This window comes from Plecotus auritus, assembly GCF_963455305.1.
Source record: "Plecotus auritus genome assembly, chromosome: 6".
Taxonomy (NCBI): domain Eukaryota; kingdom Metazoa; phylum Chordata; class Mammalia; order Chiroptera; family Vespertilionidae; genus Plecotus; species Plecotus auritus.
The window spans coordinates 159,382,949-159,409,422 of NC_137773.1; the positions used below are offsets into that span (position 1 = coordinate 159,382,949).

The following is a 26,474-nucleotide window of genomic DNA, read 5'->3' on the forward strand; positions in this document are numbered from 1 at the left end:
GACTCTGGTAAAACTTGGTTTGAGTACTATTGTTTTCTATGAATCCTGTTCCTTCCAGAGATGTGCTATTATCTTCACCAGCTGAATGATGCTTACGCATCTGGTGAGCAGCCGAATGGGCTATGGACCCATGCTTAGGGAACCTTAAAACTTATTTTGTTCAAAAGGGGGAAGCTTGTGATTTCCTGTGGTTTAGAACAGCTGGTGAAAGACAGGGCTTCCCTTCTTTCTTAGGCTAACTCTGCGAATGAACTGTTGGATCAGTGAGGGCTGTTTCTTTTGTGTTCTTTATGGAAGCCTTTTGCTGCCTTGGTTTTGCCATAAAAGGCTTAGTGTTTGAGTCGCTATTAAAATCCTACTGTCAATGGCCAGACGATGAATACCTTAAACTGGAAAAACTTCTAAATTGAAAAATGTTTAGAGAACTCTCATCCTATATAACAAAAGGCTAATATGCAAATAGACTGAATGGCAGAACGACCGATCGCTTTGATGCGCACTGACCACCAGGGGGCAGACACTCAATGCAGGAGCTGCCCTCTGGTGGTCAGTGCGCTCCCACCGGGGGAGCGCCACTCAGCCAGAAGCCAGGCTCATGGCTGGCGAGCGCAGCAGCAGTGGCGGGAGCCTCTCCCACCTCCACCACAGCACTAAGGATGTCCGACTGCGAGGGCTCCCAGATTGTGAGAGGGCGCAGGCTGGGCTCAGGGACCCGCTCCTGAGTGCACAAATTTCGTGCACCGGGCCTCTAGTATTCATATAATTAGCCATTAGGACTCCCTTAACAGGATGGAAGAACAGAAATTAGAACAAAAATCAAAATCTACTTAGACCTCTTCCTATTTACCTTTAGATATTTGCCGATATTGTAATAAAAAAAATAAAAATAGCCCTAGCCGGTTTGGCTCAGTGGATAGAGCGTCGGCCTGCGGACTCAAGGGTCCCAGGTTCAATTCCAGTCAGGGGCATGTACCTTGGTTGCAGGCGCATCCCCAGTGGGGGTGTGCAGGAGGCAGCTGATTTATGTTTCTCTCTCATCAAGGTTTCTAACTCTCCCTCTCCCTTCCTCTCTGTAAAAAATCAATAAAATATATTTTTAAAAAATAATAAAAATAAAACATAAATCAGGATGCCCGGCTGGTGTGGCTCAGTGGTTGAGCATCGACTCATGCATCAAAAAGTTGCTGGTTCAATTCCCAGTAGGGGGCATGCAGGAGGCAGCCTATCAATCGTTCTCTCTCATCAATGTTTCTATTTCTCCCTCTCTCCCTTCCTCTCTCTCTAAACATAAAGTCTGGTAAGAATTTAAAAAATAGAAGTCCTGGCTCTCTCCTACTGGTAAATCAGAAATACAAACAGCCTATAACTACCTAAGGCCGAGGAAAGCAAAGGGGAAAAAACTGGAAAAGGGGCACGTTTAAAAACACAAGTAGCTAAAGCTTTCCATGCCTGACCACACCCCCACCCCATCATCCTTAAAAGTTGGCAAGAGCCAGCCCTGGCTGCTGTGGCTCAGTTGATTGGGCGTAGTCCACGCATCAGAAGGTTGCTGGTCGATTCTTGGTCAGAGCACATGCCCAGGTTGCGGGCAGGAGGTAACCTATCAAGGATTCTCTCATCATTGATGTTATCTATTCACAAAGTAAGTATTCAAAATAATAAAAATAAATATCAATCCCGATGTCCTTCAGCAGGTCAATGGTTAAACTGTGGTACATACATACCATGGAATACCACTCAGCAATAAAAAGGAATGAACTACTGATATGTGTAGTAACTGGGTAAGTGTCCAGAGAATTATCCTGAGTGAAAAAAGCCAAGAGTTTACATACTGTATGATTCCATTTATGTTACACTCTTGAAATGACAAGGTTAGAGAAATTGAGAACAGATTAGTGTTTGTCAGGGACAAAGGGGGTGTGGTGATAGGAGAGAAGTGGTGGTGGCTATAAAAGGGTAAAATGAGGAATCCTTTTGGTGATGGAAATGTTCTGTATCTTGACTACATAAATGTCATTATCTTGGTTGTGAAATTGTACTACAGTTTTGCATGTTGTTGATATTGGGGGGACTCCAGCTAAAGATCTCTATTATTTCTTAAAACTGCATGTGAATCTACAGTTATCTCAAAATAAAAAGTTTAACATAAAAGTGAAATGTAAAAATCTAGGTTAAGATCATCTAGCCAGCGCTGTGAACCAGTACATCACAGGAGGTACTCCTAAGTGGTGAGGAGTCAGCCATGTGAAGTTCTGGAAAGAGATCTGCGATAGGAGAGTTCCAGGGATGGGAACCAGAAACTGAGAAGGATTTAATAGGGGAACAAAATGATCATGTTGGAAAAACAGAAAGTGGACCAGTGTCAGTGGAGTACAGTGACAGAGGAACAGAATGATGAAGATAAGATAAAAGGATAGGCCTGGGCCAAGTCATACAAGACTTTATGGACCATGGTAAGGATCTTATTTTTAAGTGTCAAAAAATTATTTTGCAAGGCTAAAGACAAGAATCCTATTTAGCCTAGGAGACAATAAAGAGCCCTAGGGAACAGTGATGCCACACAATATGAAGTGAACTACCTCTATAGAACTTGAGATACGGAGTCACTAAAATTCAGCTTTTACATGAAAACAAGCAGAGGCACAAAGTCAAATGCTGGGCCCGACTGAACTCAGTCAGTCCTGTATTTCCTGGGCTAAGGAGGGAAAAAAAAAAAAGATTATAGATACTGTGAATACAATGTGATGCTTTAAAAATATTTTAACTGCCCCAAATTCCATGCTGCAATTTAAATAGTATTATGATTCATAGGTGGCATTTTTCACATATCCATTTACCTCTTTTTTGTCTTTGAATTTATCAATTTCTTTCTTCAGAAGCTCCACTCTTTGAAAGGATTCAAGATTATTCACGCTGTACACTAGAACAAAGCCATCAGCAAATGAGAAATAGTGCTTCGGTAGGTCCACGCCCTCCTGCAGGCCTCTGGTGTCATAAAGATGTAACTGTTCCTTTACTCCCCGATCTGTTTCCACTGAAGCCATGTACACATCTTCCATTGTTTCACAATCTTCCATTCCTGGGATGAAAAATGAATTACTCTCATGGGTACAAATGTCGAATCATTGTACCCAACTGTTGAGTATTTTCTTGTCCTTTAGAAGTTGTTGGCTTTCTAGGTTCCCTATTTTCTACATGTAAGAATCATATTTCCATTACTAACTTCTTTAAAATGAAAGGTAGTTGTTATAGTATGACCAACATGCTTTTTAAAAACATGTCTTCGGTATAGAAATAAAATGTTAGCAATGATTTAATATTACATATTTTTTAAAAGTTACTGTAATAAGAGTCAAAGAACTGAATACCTAAATTGGAAGATAAAGGCTGGTTTTAAAAGTAGCTTCATTAACTAAGTGGTCCCATGTTCATCTCCATCAGAGCCAAGGACAGAATCTGAGGTAAATATGCTGGTTTGTTGTTTTTTTTCTCTTTACAACTTCCTCTATTTCCAAGGTCTGTTTATGGGACTCAAAAATTTATAACCTGGCCAGTGTAGCTCAGTGGTTGAGCATCGACCTATGAACCAGGTGGTCACAGGTTCAATTGCCGATCGGGGCATATGCCTGGGTTGTGGGCTTAATCCCCAGTAAGGAGGGTGGGGGGTGCAGGAGACAGCCAATCAATGGTTCTCATCATTGATGTTTCTCTCTCTTCCTCTCCCTTCCTTTCTGAAATCAATAAAAATATATTTTTTAAAATGTTATATGTCCAGTCTGGGCCTGAGCACCAGGCTTTCATTCCCAAGCACCTATGGGCACTTTTATGTGAATGTCCTGCAAGTACTCCCAACTAACAAAACTTATCTTTTCTCCCCATACCTGTTTCTCCATCTAGCTTTCTCCCCTGGATCACCATCTACCTGGGCAGTCTTTAGAGTTCTCTTTACACAAGGAAAGTGTGGGTGAAAGTTATCATACATTAGGCACTCTACTGCTGAAACACCTGCTCAATACATTGCTGCCTTCCATGCCCACTGGTGTGTTAGCACCTGAACAGCTGCAACAGTTCAATAAACACCTTGTATCCTTTCTAGACTGCTCAAATGTCAACTCCATGGATCCTCTCCCGATTATCCCCTTACCTCCTTTCTTCTCCTACTGTACCTTTTACAAGTAACACCATTTAATACTTCAATCTCTCATATCGGTCCCCTCCAAGGCTGGAGTATAAGCTCCTTGGGAGCCAGGACTGTAGCTAATCTATCTTGATAGCTCTGAGGACTAACAAATTGACTTACAGACATAGGAAGTCTTTAGTAAATGTTTGCTGAATGAATGAATTCATCATTGATGTCCCAATTTCAGTCCCTTTCTTGCCTGGTGATCCTTGTAAAATGCATTCCTACTTTGCTTCATTTGTGCAGGTTTGTCTCTTCAACTAGTCTATAACTCCCTTTAGGCTGAGGAATTAGGAGAATCTGGCCAGTGAAAAAGATAAAATACTAAATATGGTAATATCTAGGGTTCCCCACAAAATGCCTCACCCAGCTCACCTTTTTTTTTTTTTTTAATATATATTTTATTGATATTTTACAGAGAGGAAGGGAGAGGGATACAGAGCCAGAAACATCGATGAGAGAGAAACATCGATCAGCCGCCTCCTGCACACCTCCCACTGGGGACGTGCCCGCAACCAAGGTACATGCCCTTGACCGGAATCGAACCCGGGACCCTTCAGTCCGCAGGCCGACGCTCTATCCACTGAGCCAAACCGGTTTCGGCCCAGCTCACCTTATGAAGCTCAAAGTCATAAATCCTATCCACATGCTTACAGTTTTCTTTTTTTTTTTTTTTTAAATATATTTTATTGATATTTCACAGAGAGGAAGGGATAGGGATAGAGAGCTAGAAACATCGATGAGAGAGAAACACCGATCAGCTGCCTCCTGCACACCTCCCACTGAGGATGTGCCCGCAACCAAGGTACATGCCCTTGACCGGAATCGAACCCGGGACCTTTCAGTCCGCAGGCCGACGCTCTATCCACTGAGCCAAACCGGTTTTGGCTACAGTTTTCAATTAACGTTTTAATCCTCTATTCTTATTTACCATACTAGAGGCCCGGTGCACGAAATTCGTGCACGGGGAAGGGGGGTGTCCCTCAGCCCAGCCTGCACCCTCTCCAATCTGGGACCCCTCGAGGGATGTCCGACTGCCCGTTTAGGCCTGATCCAGGATCGGGCCTAAACGGGCAGTCGGACATCCCTCTCACAATCCAGGACTGCTGGCTCCCAACTGCTTGCCTGCCTGCCTTCCTGATTGCCCCTAACCACTTCTGCCTGCCAGCCTGATCACCCCCTAACCACTCCCCTGCCAGCCTGATTGATGCCTAACTGCTTCTCTGCCACCTAACTACCCTCCCCTGCAGGCCTGGTCACCCCTAACTGCCCTCCCCTGCAGACCTGGTCACCCCCAACTGCTCTCCCCTGCAGGCCTGGGTCCCCCCCAACTGCCCTTCCCTGCAGGCCCAGTCACCCCCAACTTCCCTCCTCTGCCGGCCTGGTCACCCCTAACTGCCCTCCCCTGCAGGCTTGATCGCCCCCAACTGCCATCCCTCGCAGGCCTGGTCCCTCCCAACTGCCCTGCCCTGCTGGCCTGATCGCCCACAACTGCCCTCCCTTGCAGACCTGGTCCCTCCCAACTGCTCTCTCCTGCTGGCCATCTTGTGGTGGCCATCTTGTGTCCACATGGGGGCAGTCATCTTTGACCACGTGGGAACAGCCACCTTGTGTGTTGGAGTGACAGTCAATTTGCATATTATCCTTTTATTAGACAGGATTAGATAGGATAGAGGCCTGGTGCACGGGTGGGGGCTGGATGGTTTGCCATGAAGGGTGTCCCGGATCAGGGTGGGGGTTCCCTTGGGGTGTGGGGTGGCCTCGGCGAGGGGCCTATGGTGGTTTGCAGGCTGGCTGCGCCACCCAGTGACCCAAGCGGAGGTCCTGGTATCTGGGGTTTATTTATCTTCTATAATTGAAACTTTGTAACCTTCAGTGGAGCCAAGCCTCCTGCTTGCTCCCTGGCCTCAGCCATTTTTGTTGGGATTTATTTATCTTCTATAATTGAAACTTTGTAGCCTTAAGCGGAGGCCAAGGCAGGACAGGGCAGGTGGAAAGCTTGCCTTCCTCCATTGCCGGGGAAACCCAAGCCTCCTGCTTGCTGCAGCTCTGTGGCTGCAGCCATCTTGGTTGGGTTAATTTGCATACTCACTCCTGAATGGCTGGTGGGTGTGGAGGAGGTACGGTCAATTTGCATATTACTCTTTTATTAGATAGGATGAGCAGACAACCTAGGATTACCAGATGTTTGAGTAAAAGGGAGACCAAAAACCAGAAAAGAACGCCTTACAGAAAAAAGAATGCAGGAAAAAGGAAACTTACCCCCCCAAAAATTATCCAATATTATACTCAAAGAAATATGATAGTACATCCATAAAATAAGAACGGGATACAAAGAAGTGAAAACTCAACACAGGGGCTGGAAAATAAAGATAAGGAAAACTCTCAAAAAGTAGAACAAAATATTGAAAGAAAACAGGAAAGAAATTAAAAAATTAGATCACTAGTCTAGAAGATCCAGCACAGAGAAGGGGAAAACCATCAACAAAATAATTCACAAATGAAGAACACACATTTCCATACTGAAAGGGCCAGATTTTCTTCATATATTTAAACTAAAGCAACATATCACAACGGACTGAATACAGAAGGAAGTAGATATGATAACCCGCTGGACATTAGATTTTCAAAAACGTAAATCAGTGCTCTTCTCACTAAATTATTTTGAAGACATAATTTTTCATAAAAAATGTGTTATCTTGGTATGTGATGTTTATTGTTATTATTTTAAGAAATAAGTACTTTTTAAATTTCTGTTTTAATTTCTAATACAGTAAAAATATAGCCTATATAAACAAAAACTGTTTGGAGTTTTAGGAGGGTAAAGGGGTTCTTTTGTTTCCCTCTGGGCATAATTTGTTTTTTGCACAGCCGTAAATTAGAATCTGGAAGTGAAAAATTAAGAAGAGTGCAGCATTTGTGGCAGGAGGGATTCAGAAACCAAAAAATTTGAGAACCGCTAGCACAGGCACCATAATAGAAACCAAATATGGATTTAACCAAAATTGCTAAATATTTTGGGATGGTGGAAGAGAAGCAGAGCTCATCAAAATAGTTATTAAAAGTAAGATAGAGTTTGGGAAACCAAGATGGCGGCATAGGTAAACACCTAAACTGCTGCCTTGCACAACAATTTCAAAATTACAACTAAAAGACAAATCCGACATCATCCAGAACAACAGGAAGGCTGGCTGAGTGGAAATTCTACAACTAGAAGGAAAGAGAAAAGCACACTGAGACTCAGAGGAGCTGCAAGAGGCAGAGTTACTGAGACGCATATGCAAATTGACTGTCACTCCAACACACACAAGGTGGCTGTTCCCACAACTGATTGCGCGGCTGGCTTTCTCAAGCGGGAGACAAAAGCTCCCGACTGCGCTGAACTCCAGTTCCCAGCGAGACTCTGGGGACCCAGACACATACGGGGTGAAACTGGACTGTCAGGAAAGAGAAAAGCACACTGAGACTCAGAGGAACTGTGGAAGGCAGAGGTACCTAGGCGCACGCGCGGAGAGGGCGGGCAGCTGAGTACGCGCAACTGGCTTTCTCAAGCGGGAGGGAGTCAAAAGCTCCCGACTGCACTGAACTCCAGTTCTGGGTGAGACTCTGGGGACCCAGACTCATTCGGGGAGAAAGTGGTCTGGCGGCGGGCGGAACTCGAGGGTGGCTTTCTCTCAGAGGTGCTTGCAGCAATTACCATGGGACACTGAGACACAGGGGCCTATTAGGGCAGGGCTGACAGGAAACCAGTGCTGTCTGCTCCACCCTGAGACTCTGCCCTATCCAAGCTGAGCACAGAGGCTTTTGCAAATCTTGTCTCATAAGGGTGTCTCCAGCACAGAAGTTCTCCCAGCATAGACACAGCTGATCCTCACAGCCAGTTGGCCTGGAAGTCAATTCCTCCCAGTGATACCAACAACAATCAAGGCTTAACTACAACAAGACTGTGCACACAGCCCACAAAGGGGTGCACCAAGAGTGTCCACCTCAGGTAACTGGGGAGGCTGAGCCACTGGGCCCTATAGGACACCTAGCACACAAAGCCACTCTATCAACTCAGGGAAGCAGCCAAAATGCGGAGACAAAGAAACAGGTCACAAATGAAAGAAATGGAGGAAAGCAAACGACTGGATATAGAGTTCAAAACCACGGTTATAAGGTTTTTCAAGAATTTCCTAGAAAAGGCTGATAAATTTAGCGAGACCCTCGAGGATATGAAAAAGGACCAACTAGAAATTAAACATACACTAACTGAAATAGAAAATATTATACAGAGATCTAACAGCAGACTAGAGGATCGCAAGAATCAAGTCAAAGATTTGAAATACAAGGAAGCAAAAAACACTCAACCAGAAAAGCAAAAAGAAAAAAGAATCCAAAAATATGGAGATAGTGTAAGGAGCCTCTGGGACAACTTCAAGCGTACCAACATCAGAATTATGGAGGTGCCAGAAGAGAGAGAGCAAGATACTGAAAACCTATTTGAAGAAATAATGACAGAAAACTTCTCCCACCTGGTGAAAGAAATAGACTTACAAGTCCAAGAAGCGCACAGAACCCCAAAAAAAAGGAATCCAAAGAGGACCACACCAAGACACATCATAATTAAAATGCCAAGAGCAAAAGACAAAGAGAGAATATTAAAAGCAGCAGTTAGTTACCTACAAGGGAGCACCCATATGACTGTCAGCTGATTTCTCAACAGAAACTATGCAGGCCAGAAGGGAATGGCAAGAAATATTCAAAGTGATGAATAGCAAGAACCTACAACCAAGATTACTCTACCCAGCAAAGCTATCATTCAGAATTGAAGGTCAAATAAAGAGCTTCACAGATAAGAAAAAGCTAAAGAGTTCATCACCGCCACACCAGTATTATATGAAATGCTGAAAGGTATTCTTTAAGAAGAGAAAGAAGAAGAAAAAGGTAGAGATAAAAATTATGAACAAATACATATCTATCAACAAGTGAATCTAAAAATCAAGTGAATAAAAAACCTGATGAACAGAATAAACTGGTGAATATAATAGAATCAGGGTCATAGAAAGGGAGTGGACTGACAATTCTCTGGGGGGAAGGGGTGTGGGGGGTGCGGAAAGAGACTGGACAAAAATCGTACACCTATATGTAATACCTTAATCAATAAAGAAAAAAAAAATATCATACACCTATGGATGAGGACAGTGGGGGGTGGGTAAGGGCAGAGGATGGGGTGGGAACTGGGTGGAGGGGAGCTATGGGGGAAAAAAGAGGAACAACTGTAATAATCTGAACAATAAAGATTTATTAAATTTAATAAAATAAATTAAATAATTTTTTTAAAAATTAATTAATTAATTTTAAAAAGTAAGATAGAAATGTGCTCTAAGCCAGCGGTTGGCAACCGGTGTCTGTGGACCACTAGTGATCCACGAGGTCTGAAAGGTTGGTGACCGCTACTTGCCAGAGATAAATACTTCAAAGACCTATGATTCTTCTTATCTCTCCAACACAAACCTCATTTAATTCTAATTTGCAATGTTTGACCTCCTTAAAGCCAAAGATGCTGTCTTCTTCACCTCTGTATTCTCACAAGCCTGTTCCATATAGCAAGTATTTAATAATGACTCAGCTCCGTGAATGAATAAATGAATGAGATAATCCAATTCACAAAAGTAAGTCATACTGCAGCAAACAGCTATTTCTTCCATTTTGAAAACCTATACAGCTGTATTGGAAAGTCATGTTTGACATAGAATAAGATCATTCAGTGTATTCTTAAGTCAGTGCTTCTATGACTCCGTGATCACAGGGAACTACATATACATAAAAGGTATAACTTACAGCAAGCACTCCTCAATTTCACTATCATAAAAGATGGGTTTTTTTTCTCTCCCCTATTATTTCCTCCCTTAACCTCAATTGACTTCTATGATCCTTTTGGTCCCTCTGGATTTCACTTTTGTGTACTGTCCCCCATCTTTAGGTTAGTATGACCAACAAAAGACCCCTGGCAGTTCCCAGAACCTAATTAATTAACTAATTAATTAAAAGCTAAAGGAGTTCATCACCACCAAACCAGTATTATATGAAATGCTGAAAGGGATTCTTTAAGAAGAGGAAGAAGAAGAAAAAGGTAAACATAAAAATTATGAACAACAAATACATACCTACAGAGAAACTAAGAAAAATACTCTTACCAATAGTATGATTCCCATAAAGGAGCTGCTCCAAAATTGCTGTTTTCCCCACAGAGAGCAAGCCACAAACCACGACTTTGCAGCCCTTCCCCATCTTGTCTCAGGATAGCACTGCAAAGAGAACAGAATACCCTTAAAATGGTATGCACTGAAATCAACCTTTCCTTTTTCTATGTTTAAATTTAATAAGTAATACATACACGGGGAATTTCAAATAAAAAAAAAGTTATATGGAATAAGGTATACTCTTCCAAACCCTATTCCTAGTCTCCCACTTGCTCCCTTGGTGCAGTCAGTGTTACCAGTTTCTTACCTATTTTTGCAAGGGTAATCTAGATAAATGTAAGAATAGATGTCTCAAATACAGATATAAATACACATTTGTAAGTTTTCAAAAATAATAAACACCTTTTATACGGAGACTATTTCAATACTAATTAACTCTATAGAAATCTGAGTCAAATCCTAGATGAAACCAATCCTTGAAAGAGACTGCCTGCTCATCAATATTTACCTGGAAAAATAAAAATTTAAGTAAAAATTTAAGAAAACATTAAGATAAAAATTTGGATAGAGAATGGACACAATTTTTAAGAAGCCTTAATGCTATTCATGCTATTGTCAGTCTTGGGAGAGTGAGAAATTGGATTTTAATAGCCATGTGGGATCTCTTAGTCATACTTTTTGTCATACTTCGTAATTCTAGAAAAATTGCTCAAACTCTTTAAACTAGAAAGAAAAACTCTTCTCTCCTGGCTTCCTACCATATCCAAGGAAGAGCAAGATCAGGTAACATTTTAAACTAGAAAGAAAAACTCTTCTCTCCTGGCTTTCTACCATATCCAAGGAAGAGCAAGATCAGGTAACATTTTCTTCAATTTTCCTCAAAGCTTTTACTTTCCAGAAGGCAAGGTACCAGAAGCCAAGGCAGAAAGGAAAAAAGGCTCATTAGATACAACAGAATATATTCATAAGAGAATTCGAAGTCCATATTGCCTTTTGCTATTTTCCACCACCTTCTATGCCCCCCAATTCTCTTCTTACCTAGAAGTGTAGAACATGCAATAACTCACTAAAAGGGATACCAGAACTACTCAAAGTCAAAAAACAACTACAATAAGAAAGTTTAAATAAGCACTCAGATAAAAAGGATGCTGGTTATCTGTGTATGCATGTGCATTATACATCAATACACTGAAAATATTAATAAATGACTTTTCCTACTTTATTTTCTCAAAGTCTGTAATTTTTATGACCCAAATCAGCACTAATCAGCTGACAGGAAAAATAATTCTTTTTCCAGGAAAAAAAATATTTTTTTAAATATATTTTATTGATTTTTTACAGAGAGGAAGAGAGAGGGATAGAAAGCTAGAAACATCGTTGAGAGAGAGACATCGATCAGCTGCCTCCTGCACACCCCCACTGGGGATGTGCCCGCAACCCAGGTACATGCCCTTGACCGGAATCGAACCCGGGACCCCTCAGTCCGCAGGCCGACGCTCCATCCACTGAGCCAAACCAGTCAGGGCGGAAAAAAATATTTTAATCCTCACTCGAGGATATACTGATTTTTCTTTATTTTTTAAATATATTTTTATTGATTTCAGAGGAAAGGAGAGGGACAGAGAGATAGAAACATCAATGATGAGAGAGAATCATTGCCTGGCTGCCTCCTGCATTCTCTCCCACCCCCCACCCCCGACCCCGGGGCATGCACCCTGATGGGGAATCGAACCGTGACCTCCTGGTTCATAGGTTGACCCTCACTGAGCCACATGGGCAGGGCAATGCTTACTGATTTTAGAGAGAGAGGAAGGCAGGGAGGGAAAGAGAGAGAGTAAGAGCAACATCAATGTGAGAGAAGCATAGACCGGTTGCCTCCTGTACGTGCCCCGACTGGGAATCAAACCACAACCTTTTGGTGTATAGGACGAGGCTCCAATCCATTGAGCCACACCAGCCAGGGCAGGAAAATTTGTAATGCTACCATTATTGTAGCACAGTAGTAACAGAGCATTCAATTCCAGAGTAGTACACTACATTTTATCAGTAGAGAAATAATAATCAATTTATTTTCTTTATATTTTCAGCGTAACTGCAATACAAAAATTGTCAGGGCAGAGCTCTGTGTAACACTGATCATATATGGTATGCTATTTCCTATGTCAGCAACTATGGCCTGATTTAAAAGGTTTTCTGCACATACCTCTGAATTTATGATTATTTTAATATCATCTCATCATATATAATAAAAGGCTAATATGCAAATTGACTGAACGGCGGAATGACCAGTCACTATGACACACACTGACCACCAGGGGGGCAGATGCTTAATGCAGAACTGTCCTCTGGTGGTCAGTGTGCTCCCACAGGGGGAGCGCCACTCAGCCAGAAGCCAGGCTCCCCCCCACCCCACCCCCGCCTTGCCAGCCCACCCCGCCCCCCCGCTGCCACTGTCAGTCACCTCTCTCTGCAGGGTGATGCAGGGTGATGGAGGGGACCCCCGCTGCACCCACCTTGGCTGGCCTAAAGCCTGCGGGCTGGGGGCAGCTGCTGCATTGAGCGTCTGCCCCCTGGTGGTCAGTGCACATCATAGCAACCGGTTGTTTCACCAGTCGTTCTGCCGTTTGGTCGATTTGCATATTAGGCTTTTATTATATAGGATTTTGTGTATATATGTAAATAAATAAATGGGGGGAGGGAGTTGTTTCAGTATACCACAGAAATCTCCATCAAGGACAATCATTAAAAGTAACTGAATAGAGATAATTCAAACACTGGCTAAGGATTTTAAGGTTTTTTTAGAAAAGAGAAGGAAAGAGATAAGACAGAATAGACCATGTTAAATACTTTACATCATTAAAAAGAAAAAGATGAAATGGTGTGTGATTGACCAAAGCACAGCTGAAACATACTAGATACCTAATTGTTTTCAAGTGGGAAACAATAATACTACATAAAGCTGAAGATCAGTGGCCTGCTACCATCTATTGAAAAGTATGAATTCTTTTTAAGATGAATATCTACTGTAAGATTTTGAATGAATATCATTAAATGCACATTCAAAAATAGTTTATTTTTGATATATGGTAACGATGACAAGGACTCACAGTGCAAATAAGGAAGTAGTTATGCTTATATATACTCAGATTTACAAACAAAAACTACTAAAAGCTTAGTTCTATAAACATTATAATGTTTAATAATTCCCCAATACAATATGTGCCATTTCCTTCCAAATACAAAAAAGAAGTCATGTGCAGTCCCCTGCATAGACACTGAATCACACGAGTAGATCCTGCGTGTGGCCAAGTCTCCTGTAAATTTAGGTTTCGAGAGCTGGAAAGGCTTCAGAGTAAATGGAATATGACCTTTAAGGTTCCTCTGACACTGTAATGCTATGGATGGAAAATGCTTACCCAAAAACTACATCAACACTGAAGTTAATACAAAAAGCAGCAGTTAGAGCTATTGGTTACAGTAACTACTTTAAGAAACTTAAAAAAAAAAAAAAAAGGAACTGCTGGACAATACATTCAATCTGTGACCTACTGTGTTTCCCCGAAAATAAAACATCCTCTGAAAATAAGACCTACTTACAGGTTTCCTTTTGAAATATAAGGCATCCCCCTGAAAATAAGGCCCCCAGACTCTGTCTCAGAATGAAAATTAATTTACCATAAACTGGTCGCTAGGGCCGCCCCAACTGGCGTCTAGCAACCAGTGACGTTATGCGGAGTCCTGATGTCACTGCTGTGTGGAGGCGGAGCGGAGGTCGGAGTGAGCGGTGAGCGCGGGGCGGGAGAGAGGAGGAGACTTTCGCAGATGCGTGTAGAAGAACAGGAGGATTAGAGCAGACGGGACGCGGCGAAGGTGGTGAGTGCTGGTCTGTCTCTGGTGACACTACCTGATGCTCCTGGCCGCCTTCATGATGACTGAAGGTTCTCAGTCAGTGGCAGACCCTGCTCCAGTCCAGATCCAGGCCCCAGCAAGCCCAGTGACAGTCCCCAGGCAGGCCCCAGGGGGTAAGTGTCTGATAAAGGGGTAGGGGGGATGTCTGGTGAAGGTGTTCAGTGGCACAGGGGTGGGGGGAGGGGGATCACTTAAAATGACACAGGAGGATCAGAGGGGGCAATCAAAATGACACAGGAGGATCAGAGGGGACAATCAAAATGACACAGGAGGATCAAAAGGGGTTACTAAAATGGTAATACCCCCCTCTGATTCTCCTGTGCCATTTTGATTCCCCCCTCTGATCCCCCGTGTCATTTTGAGTGATCCCACTCCCCCCACCTTGATACCCCAATTCCTTTTTTTTTTACCCCTAGAAATGAGCGCAAAAAGAAAAAGCTACTCCGTGGAGTACAAGAAAGGAATCGTGGAAAACTCTTGGGGCCAAAATCTTACTGCTTTCTGCAAAGAGAAGATGTTGAGTATCCGATTGGTCCGAAAATGGCGAGCAGAGTGGTAACCTCATTGAACAAGTGGATAAGGGAAATGCTAAAAAGCGCAAGTGTGGATCAGGTCGGCAACCATTATTTTCCGAGCTGGAAGACCTGATCTGTGAATGGGTTGTTGACAGGAGAGCAAAGGCTTTGGTTGTGAATAGGGCTCAGATTCAAGAATTTGCCCTTGCAATGGCACCACAGTTTGACATAGCCCCCGAAGACTTCAAAGCATCACAACACTGGCTGGATAATTTCCTTCAGCGAAGTGAACTGTCTTTAAGAAGATCTACAACATTGTTTAGGTTGGAAGATACTCAAGTTATTAAGCGAGCACTTGCATTCAAGTCCTTTATTGATGATGCTGACTTCTCTAAATACAATCTTTCCAACATGATTGCTATGGATGAAACTGCAGTGTTTATGGGCCAATCATCTCAAACAACAATTGAACAGCGGGGTGCCTCCTTGGCGTACATTCCCTCCACTGCTTACGAAAGTGCACGTGTTTCCTGTATTTTGGCAATTCGTCTGGATGGCACTAAAATCCCACCTTTAATCATTTCTAAGGGCAAGAAGGAAAAGATTGAACATGTTTTGGGCGTTTTTATTCTTGAAACTGAAAAAGCCTGGGCCACACAAGCAGTTATAAGGAAGTGGGTCAATTTAATGCTGCCGCTTGTTATGCGAGGGAGCCAAAGAGGTCTGCTAGTCTGGGATGCAGCCAGCACTCACCGCGCTAAAGACATGAAGACATTTCTTCACGAAAGAAAAATAGATCAGATAATAATTCCCGCAGGAATGACGGCCTATCTCCAGACTCTTGATATTGCAATAAACAAGCCATTCAAAGACAATTTGCGCATGGAAATTAATGACTACATTGAAAATAGAATGGAGAGAAATCAGCGTGGAAACTTTGTGAAACCTAAACTGCAAGAAGTTGCCGAAACCGGTTTGGCTCAGTGGATAGAGCGTCGGCTTGCGGACTGAAGGGTCCCGGGTTCGATTCCGGTCAGGGGCATGTGCCTTGGTTGCGGGCACATCCCCATTGGGAGGTGTGCAGGAGGCAGCTGATAGGTGTTTCTCTCTCATCCATGTTTCTAGCTCTCTATCCCTCTCCCTTCCTCTCTGTGAAAAATCAATAAAATATATTTAAAAAAAAAAAAAAAAAAAAAAAAAAGAAGTTGTGACTTGGGTGAAGAATTCATGGGAGAAAATCACTGACAGTTGCATTGCAAATGCACTGCGAGCAGGCTACCTTGACAAGAAGTACTCATTTAAAGACAGTGCTATTGCTAAACATGAGAGATTTGGTCCACTGATTCTGAAAGAAATGGAGTCACAAGAAATTCACCAGGAAATTCAGGAATTGGATTGTTATGATGATGTTCCAGAAGATGATGACATGATTGTCATTGAATAAATGAGTAAATTCTTTTTTTATATATATATTTTATTGATTTTTTTTTTACAGAGAGGGAGAGGGACAGAGAGTCAGAAACATCGATGAGAGAGAAACATCAATCAGCTGCCTCCTGCACACCTCCCACTGGGATGTGCCCGCAACCAAGGTACGTGCCCTTGACCAGAATTGAACCTGGGACCCTTCAGTCCGCAGGCCAACGCTCTATCCACTGAGCCAAACTGGTCAGGGCAAAATGAGTAAATTCTTGATACTGTAGGATTCACAGTTTGTCTGGTTTGTGTTGACAACTACTGTACTACCGTACCGTATACAGGTAATAAATTTCCTTTATTTTCATTTAACAATAAATGTGTACTGTATTCTTCTTCATGGAAAAATAAGACATCCCCTGAAAATAAGACCTAGCATGTCTTTGGGGGCAAAAATTAATATAAGACACTGTCTTATTTTCGGGGAAACAGGGTATTAAAATTCATCTGCTGTAAATGACTAAGAGAACATGCTTAATAGACAGAATCCTGTGCAGTCGTAAATATATACTGCTTTGTTTCCCAGGCTAATCAGTAATGTTGCTAGAGAATGAAAACATGACCTGGTGGCACCCATTCCTGGGGAAAACAGAGCTTGGACCATATTCTCCTTGAAGAGCCATCAGAAACAGCCCCCCCCCCAAACTGAGAGTACTTCTTTTCCTTAGATAAGGAAATCATTCTACTTTTATAAGTAAAACACAACCTTTTTATGTAATCAGAAAAAATTTTAATACTGGAACACTAACATCATAGAAAGACGTTACAGATCTTATGACATAAACATCACATGTGGAAACTACACTGCGTATTTTTTTATGGAAACGTCATGTACTGTGTGCAATACTTTTACTATCCATACATGAACACATTTACATACATTAAAAGGGTTTTGCAAACAGTACTGCACATAATATCATAAGCAGATTCCAGCTTACCATTCTTTCATTCATTGAATAAATATTTACTGAGGGCTTACCATATTTCCAGGCATTAGGAACAAACAAAACCAGAAATGATCCCTACCCTCGGGACTCTGGAAATCAATTGGAAATACCAATCCAAATTTTGCAAAACTAACAGAGAAACTACAAATTAAAAACTGCAAAATCTAATTAAGAAATTAGCAGTGGTTATTCACATCGCCAGACTCTCCTTTCCAAATGATTCATCCAACTCTGTCTGCAGTCATCAACCTTGACTCATTTTCTCACACCCCACTTCTGATCCATCAGTAAATCCTCTACGAGATTGAAATATCCAGGCTGAACCATTTACCACTTCCCATCACTAACGAAGGGGTCTGAGGGACCACCTTCCCTCACCTGGTCTTAAAGACATTCATGTCATAAACCCCCAAACCTGGGAGTATTTTACTTGATAAAAGAAAAAGGTATTTTGCAGCTCTGATTAAACTAAGACCCCCTGCGGTGGGGAGATCATCCTGGATTATCTGGGTGGACCCAATGTAAGCACAACTGTCTTTATAAAGGAGGGAGCCAAGAGTGTCAGAAAGGGAGACACGGTGATTTGAAGATACCATACTGCTAATCTCTGAAAATGAAGAAAGGGGTCAGGAACCCAGAAATACCAGTGGCCTCTAGAAGCTGGAAAAGGCAAGGAAATGGATTTTCCCCTCATGCCTCTAAGAGGAACACAGCCCTGTTAACAACTTGATTTTAGCGTAATGAGATTTCTGACCTACAGAACAATACAATAAATTTGTGTTGTTTCAAGCCAGTAAGTTTGCTGTAATTTATTACAGCAGCAACAGGAAACTAACACAACCTCCTCACTAGTCTGCTCCCACTTTCCCCTTTCCCTTTAGCCTCAAAACTGCAATCCAAATGATCCTTTAAAAATGTGTAAGCTACCCCCCATTTGACGAGAAAGAAAAACCAATTAAAGCCAAACAAGCTTATATATATATATATATATATATATATATATATATATATATAAAATTGATTTCAGAGAGGGGGAGAGAGGGAGAAACATCAATGATGAGAGAGGATCATTCATCAGCTGCCTCCTGCACACCCCACACTGGAGATGGAGTCCACAACCCAGGCATGTGCCCAGACTGGAATTGAGCGGTGACCTCCTGGTTCATAGGTCGATGCTCAACCACTGAGCCACACGGGCTGGGCCCAAATAAGCTTTTGATTTTCATATCGCTTGCATCTTGTGGCCCTCAATAAATAAATTTATTTTTTGGTTGCTAAAAAAAATATGGAAGCCACATAAAGTTATCCTTCTGCTCAACCTCTTCCAGGGGTTGCCAATCTTACGCTGGTTGGAAACCCAATGTCCTCATAACCTTCACCTGTCCCTCATCTTCTAGTTTCCTGTGTGGCTGCTTGCAGCCACACTGCCTCCTTGCTGCTCCTGTGTTAATCCAGGCACACCCCAGCCCTGGCGCTTGTCCCTCTGACGGAAAGCGGTCCCCACATCTCCACTCTCAAATCTTTCAGGTCTTCTCTCCAACCTTACTCCTCAAACACTCACCGGGAACATTCCACCCAAAATTGCCACCGCAGCACTCCCCATCTCTGACATCCCTCACCGTTTGTCTTGAGCACGTACCATCCAATATTACATCTGAACTATGTTCAGGGCCCGTTTCCAAGAAAGCTAGTCCTGCTGCCCTGACCACGGCTGCGTCCCCAGCAAGTGGGACCCTGCCTGGCACATGTCAGGCACTTCATAAATACCTGTTAATCGAATCAATGAACCATGTGAGGGCTCTTACAATGAATGGTAAACCTGACTTAAAAAAAAAAAAAAAGTAAAGTAAAATAGGAAATAGGGGCGAAATAACCAAAATCTTTAATGATTTAGAAGATAAATATGATTCTCTTAAATGTTGGCCACATTTAAACTTAGAACTTGTAGAATTAAACCACACCATTGTATTAAAAGTGAAAATACTCTGGAGACGCTAAAAAAGCTAGTAAACCATTTTTTTTAAAAAAAATAAAGAACGCAACACAAAAAGCCAGCATTTTCTCAGCATTTCTTCCCTAAACACGCGCACCTGCCAACCAGGTCTTGGCAAATAAATACTGCGTTTTTCTAAAAAATTGTGGTTCTGACGTAGCAATACTGGAACCAAATCCTCACGCAGGAAAGACACGGGGATGGAAAAGCACTCTCCCTCCCCCGGACCCATTTCGGGGCAAAACCCCTCGTAACTGGCCCTGCGGGGGCTAAAGCCGAATTGGCCCGCGGGCCCCCACCCGCGAAGCCCCTGGACCGGGAGCGACAATTGGCGGCTGGGGCAGCGTCGCAGGGGTCAATCTGAGCACCTCGGGGCCCCAGACCTCTGCGCCCGTCCTGGTGTAGAAAGGTGACAGCGTTGCCCGCAGCGACACCTCAAGCGAGGAGCCTGCGGTGCGTGAAGCGACGTACCGGTACATCAAAATGACACAGACCTGTACCCTCCGCAGACCCCGAGGACAGCGGTGCTTTCGCAGCCCTGCTCCCAGGCAAGTTTCAGCTACTGGAGCCCCGCCCCCAACTCGCCTCCTCCCCCAGACAGCGGGTCTGGAACGCCCGCCGCTGCCTCCGCAAGGTCTGTCGCCTAGAGGAGCAGGGGCGGGACAATGGGGAAGGCTGCGCCCAATCCCGGCGGAACTCCGCCCACCAGGCGCTCTGCCGGAACTACATGTCCCATGAGGCTCTGGGAGGCCTCAGCTTTCTACCGGAAAGAGTTTCGCTGAAGTGGGGGAGGAGCCCAAAGAGGATTGTGGGAGAGAGGCTCTTCCTTTCCGTCTGGCCGCAGCCATCAGGTAAGCCGTGTTGGAGATATACGCTAATTCATCCGCTGCTCATCTCCCTCTGCCCGGGCCATCCAGGCTCGGGGACCCTGCGTCCTCAGAGCTCCTCCCGCCTCCTGTGCGGCGTGAGTTTGATTAGGATGCGGGGCAACGGGGTTATGGAGAGGCGGCCGCCGGGGCGAGCTGGGGGATGGTATGATGGCGGCGCGAATTCGAGCTGGGCCTAGAGCGTGAAGGAAAGGGAGGCGTGGGGCAGAGGAATAGGAAGCAGGGCCAGGGCTTCCTGAAGCGAGTCGGTCGGTTGGGTAGGGTAAATGCTTTTTCCTAGGGAGTTAACCTTCTGGCGGCGGCAACATTCCCCTGTATTGTCGGCGAAGTCTCTTTGCAGACGGGGCCGGGCTCTTGGGGATGCCGCCTGCCGCAGTGATCCGCCCTTTCAGGGCCTAAGTCTTGCGCCATTCTTTCGTGCAGGAAAAAAAAAATGCGCCGAGGGTCTTCCTGCGTTGCCCTCTCTGGGGTCGCAGAGGTGACTGAGCGCTGCTTTTCATGAACGCAGAGGTGGGGGTTAGGCTAGCTTTGCACTGCAGTTGGTGCAGAGCCATTTTCATCCTCAGTGGTTGCCTTGTGGCTGGTGGGGAACTAAGATGGACGTACGCAGTCCTTAATACCCGGTGTTCTCTCAAAGGTAAACCAAGATGGGCGCTTACAAGTACATCCAGGAGCTATGGAGGAAGAAGCAGTCCGATGTAATGCGCTTCCTTCTCAGGGTGCGCTGCTGGCAGTACCGCCAGCTCTCTGCGCTCCACAGGGCCCCCCGCCCCACCCGGCCCGACAAAGCGCGCAGGCTGGGCTACAAGGCCAAGCAAGGTGAGTGGTCTCGGCCTGGATGCTTGGATAAAATTGTATTCCCCGGGAAAAGCTAGAGACTGGTGAGTAGGAAGAGCAGCTATTGCCCCGATGTCTTCCTTCACGTAGTTCTTTGGCAGCGACTGTCTTCAGCTATCAACACATTGAAGTTGTTGACCAGTAAATAGTTGTCTAGCTCCTCTAGCAAGTGTGTTGCAGATTACAAATTTGCACGAGTCTGGACTAAAGGAAAATAACAGTGTAGAGTGAGAATGAGAAGTTTCTCTCTGTGTGGTTAACAAAGGATTTGAAAAATAACTTCTTCGTGTTTTTTAAAAGTGGATCTCAAACTGGTGTTTTACCATCACTAGGTCTGTAGTATTTGATTTATGGACTGAATATATTTGACGTAGGAGCAAAAGTGACATGTCATTGAGTCTTGCACTCTATGATTTTTATAAAATTACCGTAATTTTTGTTTATAGGTTATGTCATATATCGGATTCGCGTGCGCCGTGGTGGCCGCAAGCGCCCTGTTCCTAAGGGTGCGACCTACGGCAAGCCTGTCCATCACGGCGTTAACCAGCTAAAGTTTGCTCGAAGTCTTCAGTCTGTTGCCGAAGTAAGTGGTTTTTTGAGAAGCAGTTGTATTAGTTACCTCTCGGAGGTGACATACATAGATTTTTGCAACTTTTCTGATAGCTAACTTATGCCCTGGTGAGCCCTTTGTGTTAAGATGGGGTTTGTGAGTTTTACTATTAACATTGGTCGAGTTTCTGTCAAAGACTTTGTAAGTCTGTTACTAACTTCTCTTTGCTCATATATGTCAGAAAGTGTTTTATGATTAGTGTGAACCTTGGAACCTAAGCTTTTGAAGGACAGTAAAAAGGCAAAGCTATGCAAAAGAGACCATTGTGGCCTGTAGTGCCTAAATTATGCTAAACGTTAAGGTTTTTGTAAGAAGTTTGCTGATCCCCCTCCTCTATTGTATTAGAAAAAAGGTAAGTTCCAGAATCCTAAATTTTGTTAGCTAGATATTCTTAGTCATTCCTTAAAGGCATTCACTAACCCCATTTATTAGATAGGGGCTAATAGTAGGGAATAGTAAGTTTACCTTTTCATACTTAGTGGTTGTGTACCATAGTCTGTCTAGTGGCGAACTAAAGAGAATTATTTGTTCCGAATTTGCTACTATGGGAAATGTGGGAGGCTGACCTTTTTTCCTCTTCTAGGAGCGAGCTGGACGCCACTGTGGGGCTCTGAGAGTCCTGAATTCTTACTGGGTTGGTGAAGATTCCACGTACAAATTCTTTGAGGTTATCCTCATTGATCCATTCCATAAAGCTATCAGAAGAAATCCTGACACCCAATGGATCACCAAACCAGTCCACAAGCACAGGGAGATGCGAGGGCTGACATCTGCGGGCCGCAAGAGCCGTGGCCTTGGGAAGGGCCACAAGTTCCACCACACTATTGGTGGTTCTCGCCGTGCAGCTTGGAGAAGGCGCAATACTCTGCAGCTCCACCGTTACCGCTAATATAAGTAATGTTTGTAAAATTCTTACCTAATAAACAATTTAGGACAGTCACGTCTGCTTAAAAGTGTTCTTTAATTTGTTAAAACTAGTCTGCAGGTTGTCTTATGAATGCATTGTCACATTATAAAAGTTAAAGTGCAATAATGTTTGAAGACTATAAGTGATGGTGTGTCTCGTTACTCATAAGATAGACGCTTTTGTCTTGGCTTTATGTCAGCGATTTTCAACCTTTTTCATCTCATGGCACACATAAACTAATTACTAAAATTCTGCAGCACACCAAAAAGTATTGTTTTGCCAATCTGACCAAAAATAGGTATTTTGACCCATTCTTTTTTAACTTGACAATCGAAGGGGGCTAGAGGTTAAGTGCCCCTGACTAGTCAGGTACTGCATGTTTTAAAAATAGTGTCCCGCCAGTGTGCCACAGTATACTGATTGAAAATCGCTGCTTTATCTTACTAGGGAGTTTCCTATGTCAGTGTTTGGTATAGGTGTAAAATTCTGTGAAAGAGTGCAAAACTAGCCAGTAGATTTGTTGGTGCATGTGATGAAACCTACAGCTTTATTAGGGTAATGGCAATGCTCTCTGCTTGTTTACTCTCAAGGGGCTGTTTTTTGGAGTTTGCATTTTGCTTGGAAATGTGAAAGATAACCTAATCCATTCTCATGGTCTGTGCAGAAAAATGAAAGTTAAGTAGGGGGTTCACATTTTTTAGATTAACCCAATAAACCGCTGCTTCTGAAAGAAGAAAAGTTAAAAAGAATGCCACCATTTTTTAGGAGAATTGAATGATCCTGTTGAAAGAGGGTTCTCTTAAACATCCTAGTTTACCTAAACAAAACTGGCTTGGTCTCCATAGTACCACTCACTTTCACATCAAAAGCTAGAAGCCCTGTCTGAATCCCATGACTGAATTTCATGCAAAGTAGTAATAGTAATTACGTTGGTGTGTATTGAAACTGATGGAAATTGAACAAATGAGAAGGGAATTAACTTTTAAGGTATGTTGTGTTATAACTATTATGAATCCGTTAGCCACCTTAAGGGAGGAAATACAGTTGACTTTATTTAAGGGTATTTGGCTTAGTCCATTTAGTCTTATAAGTCATCTTGGGCCAACCCACTACATCCATTATTCCTATAATGTTACTGAGAATAGTCATGTATTGGTGTCAATACAAGTTTAAGGTTTCCAGTCTAACCTTGGGCATTGTCTACAATTATTTTTCTCATCCTTGGGCAAACTACCTTCAAAATCCTTACCATTCCACAAACTTTCCAGGCCTTCAATTGTGCCCATCTTAATGTTAAATCATACCACCACGTTATGTTTGCCTCTTGTTTTACAATAAACCAGGCTTCTGTTTCCCAGGGTGAATCTGAGCGTGCAGGAAATATAGAAGAGGAATTGGCTCCAATTTCCAATTCTGGGTTTGCTGACTTAAAGGTAGTTTGGTTCTAAAATCCTAATTGCTGGTTTCCTTTTTTAACCAATTTTTCTTATTTTCTTCATGGGTCTTAGAAGGCTTGGTTAAATGATTTCCAGAAAACATGTAGCAAACTCATAAAACCTCTTAAGACCTAAATTACTTTCCACTCAGATCTCAAACCATCTATTTTGTATGTAGAGGTTGTTCAACTAAAGGAATAAATGTCTGTTAAACTAAAACAAATGGACCTTCTGTTATCTTTTGTCATCTAAATATCAATGTGCTTTAGAGCAAACGAAATATCCCAACCTGCAAAAAGGTATCAAAACATGATAGCAGGAAGTCGGCAATATGTAGGAAAATGAAGTGTGTAGTACTTAGAGTTTTTCTCTCGGTTCTTTGGTCCTTGCATGAATTAGAAAAATATCATTTCAGTCTTTTTCTAACTGTAGGATACTAATTAGGGAAGCGGAGGGGATATCTCAAAGAATGGCTTGCTTCTGTCCTTGTGACCCTAAAGTTTTGTCTCCATACAACAAGCACCTAATGCCTTTATGATGGGGAGAACACAAGTATTAAATGTCACCCTAGGCAGCCGTGGGCAAACTACGGCCCGCGGGCCAAATCAGGCCCGTTCTGCTGTTCTATCTGGCCCGCGGAGCCGAAAGACCGGAGGGTTCTCTTGCTCTCCCCTCCACTCCTTTACTTTGAATTTATATTAGTTCACACAAACACTCCATCCATGCTTTTGTTCCGGCCCTCCGGTCCAGTTTAAGAACCCATTGTGGCCCTCGAGTCAAAAAGTTTGCTCACCCCTGCCCTAGAGGCTTTTTCTGACTGCCCCACAAGCTGTTCTGTTTTCATATTTCTAGATCACGTGATTGAAACAACCAAACCAATTATCATAATTTTCTTTAGAAATAGAGCAACTGGTTTCCAACAAGATGTAGGTAATTTAAACCCCTTTTGCCAATGAGCAAACAAAGATGAAGCAACTTGCTCAGGTCACGCAGTGGCATTCTGGATTCATATCCTCTCTATAAACAGTTTAAATTTTGGTTAGGTAATACATGGACATGGCTAAAAATTCAAAATTTACAATAGATTCTACAGTGAAAGTCTCCCTGTCTCCAAGTTCCCCTTCTGAAGGCAATGTTACCAATTTTTTTTAAGTATTTTTTTATTTTTTACCCAAATTGGGTATCTCACACATTGTTGATTTCTTGCACATAGTTATATATCTCCAATCTTATTTTATATTCATAAAGAGCTTTCTCATGACTAAGGTATTCCAAGAATATGGATGTACCATAATTTGTTGAAAGTGGCCCCTGCTGATGAATGTGTAAGATTTTATTTTTCAGGCCCTCGCTGGATAACTCAGTTGGTTAGAGTGTTATCCTGATATACCATGGCTGCAGGTTCGATCTCCATTCAAACTAATTACCTAGTTTTATTTTTGCACTTTTGAATGTGGCAGAGGCAAGGCCATGTGTACACCATAGCTTTCCTTTTTCCTGGACATACAACTAAACAATGTTTTCCTGGTACCTTAAATACAGTTAGGTAGGGATCTTAATGATTTATTCTTGCCTATAGAATGGGAGCAGAAGTGACATATTACTTCCCTCCAAGACAGTCAAGAGTTGGTATGGCAATGGGAGCCAGTGCTTCAAATAGTGTAACTACAAGATGGAAGAAAGCTGCTCAAGCCCTATCAGGTTGCACAAGTCAGAAATAGACTTTATTGTGTTAAGATACTGTATTAGCTGTGTTCATTCTTGTTACAGCACTAGAGGCCCGGTTCATGCAATTCGTGCACTTGGGGGAGGGAGTCTCTCAGCCCAGCCTGTGCCCTCCTGCAGTCCAGGAGCCCTCAAGGGATGTCCAACTGCCGGCTTAGGCCTGCTCCCCGCCACGGCCACTGCACTCGCCAGCCGTGAGCCCGGCTTCTGGCTGAGCAGCACTCGCCCTGTGGGAGTTCCTATGTTGAACGTGTGCCCCCTGGTGGTCAGTGCGCATCATAGTGACTAGTCATTCTGCTGTTCGGTCGATTTGCATATTAGCCTTTTATTATATAGGACTAGAGGCCTGGTGCACGAAATTCGTGCATGGCGGGGGGTTCCTCAGCCCAGCCTGCACCCTCTCCAATCCAGGACCCCCTCGGGGGATGGCTGACAGCCTGTTTAGTTGGCCATCCCTCTCGCAATCTGGGACTGCTGGCTCCTAACCACTCGCCTGCCTGCCTGCCTGATAACCCCTAACCGCCTCTGCCTGCCAGCCTGATCGTCCCCTAACTGCCCCTCCCCTGGTGGCCTGACAGCCCCCTAACTGCCCTCCCCTACCGGCCTGATGCCCTAACTGCTCCCCTGCCAGCCTGATTGCCCCTAACCGCCTCTGCCTGCTGACCTGATCACCCCCTAACCTCCTCTGCCTGCCAGCTTGATCGCCCCCTAACTGCCCTCCCCTTGTGGCCTGACAGCCCCCTAACTGCCCTCCCCTGCCAGCCTGATGCCCCTAACTGCTCCCCCCTGCTGGCCTGATCGCCCCTAACCACCTCTGCCTCAGCCCCTGCTACTGTGGCTTTGGAAGGATGTCCAGAAGATGTCCGG

At 43.5% G+C, this 26,474-nt stretch overlaps 2 protein-coding genes across 6 annotated transcripts in view; one reads left to right on the forward strand and one right to left on the reverse strand.

Annotated features, from left to right (window-relative positions):
* NKIRAS1 (NFKB inhibitor interacting Ras like 1) overlaps positions 1-26,474 on the reverse strand; it is a 107,076-nt gene that overhangs the window by 44,472 nt on the left and 36,130 nt on the right. The window contains exons 1-3 of one of the 4 annotated variants that reach the window (XM_080676065.1): positions 19,700-19,840; positions 10,360-10,470; positions 2,838-3,079 (exon numbers count right to left, since the gene is read on the reverse strand). In XM_080676065.1, the coding sequence (XP_080532191.1) occupies positions 2,838-3,079; positions 10,360-10,453 (336 nt within the window). In that variant the 5' untranslated portion in view covers positions 10,454-10,470; positions 19,700-19,840. Of the gene's footprint in view, positions 1-2,837; positions 3,080-10,359; positions 10,471-19,676; positions 19,870-26,474 lie in introns of those variants that run through there. The other 3 variants (XM_080676062.1, XM_080676064.1, XM_080676063.1) reach the window with 3 other exon arrangements.
* RPL15 (ribosomal protein L15) lies at positions 19,978-22,479 on the forward strand. 2 transcript variants are annotated; one of them, XM_080674747.1, is made up of 4 exons: positions 19,978-20,056; positions 20,730-20,911; positions 21,376-21,512; positions 22,123-22,479. In XM_080674747.1, the coding sequence occupies exons 2-4, from the start codon at positions 20,740-20,742 to the stop codon at positions 22,426-22,428; spliced, it is 615 nt and encodes a 204-aa protein (XP_080530873.1). In that variant the 5' UTR covers positions 19,978-20,056; positions 20,730-20,739; the 3' UTR covers positions 22,429-22,479. The 2 variants fall into 2 exon arrangements, with proteins under 2 accessions (XP_080530873.1, XP_080530874.1); XM_080674748.1 differs by having other exon boundaries at positions 20,016-20,169.

Coding starts and splice junctions, on each gene's coding strand:
- RPL15 (XM_080674747.1), top strand. CDS start 20,740: ATGGGCGCTTACAAGTACATCCAGGAGCTATGGAGGAAGAAGCAGTCC. Junction 20,912..21,375: donor GGGCTACAAGGCCAAGCAAG/GTGAGTGGTCTC, acceptor TTTTGTTTATAG/GTTATGTCATATATCGGATT. Junction 21,513..22,122: donor GTCTTCAGTCTGTTGCCGAA/GTAAGTGGTTTT, acceptor TTCCTCTTCTAG/GAGCGAGCTGGACGCCACTG.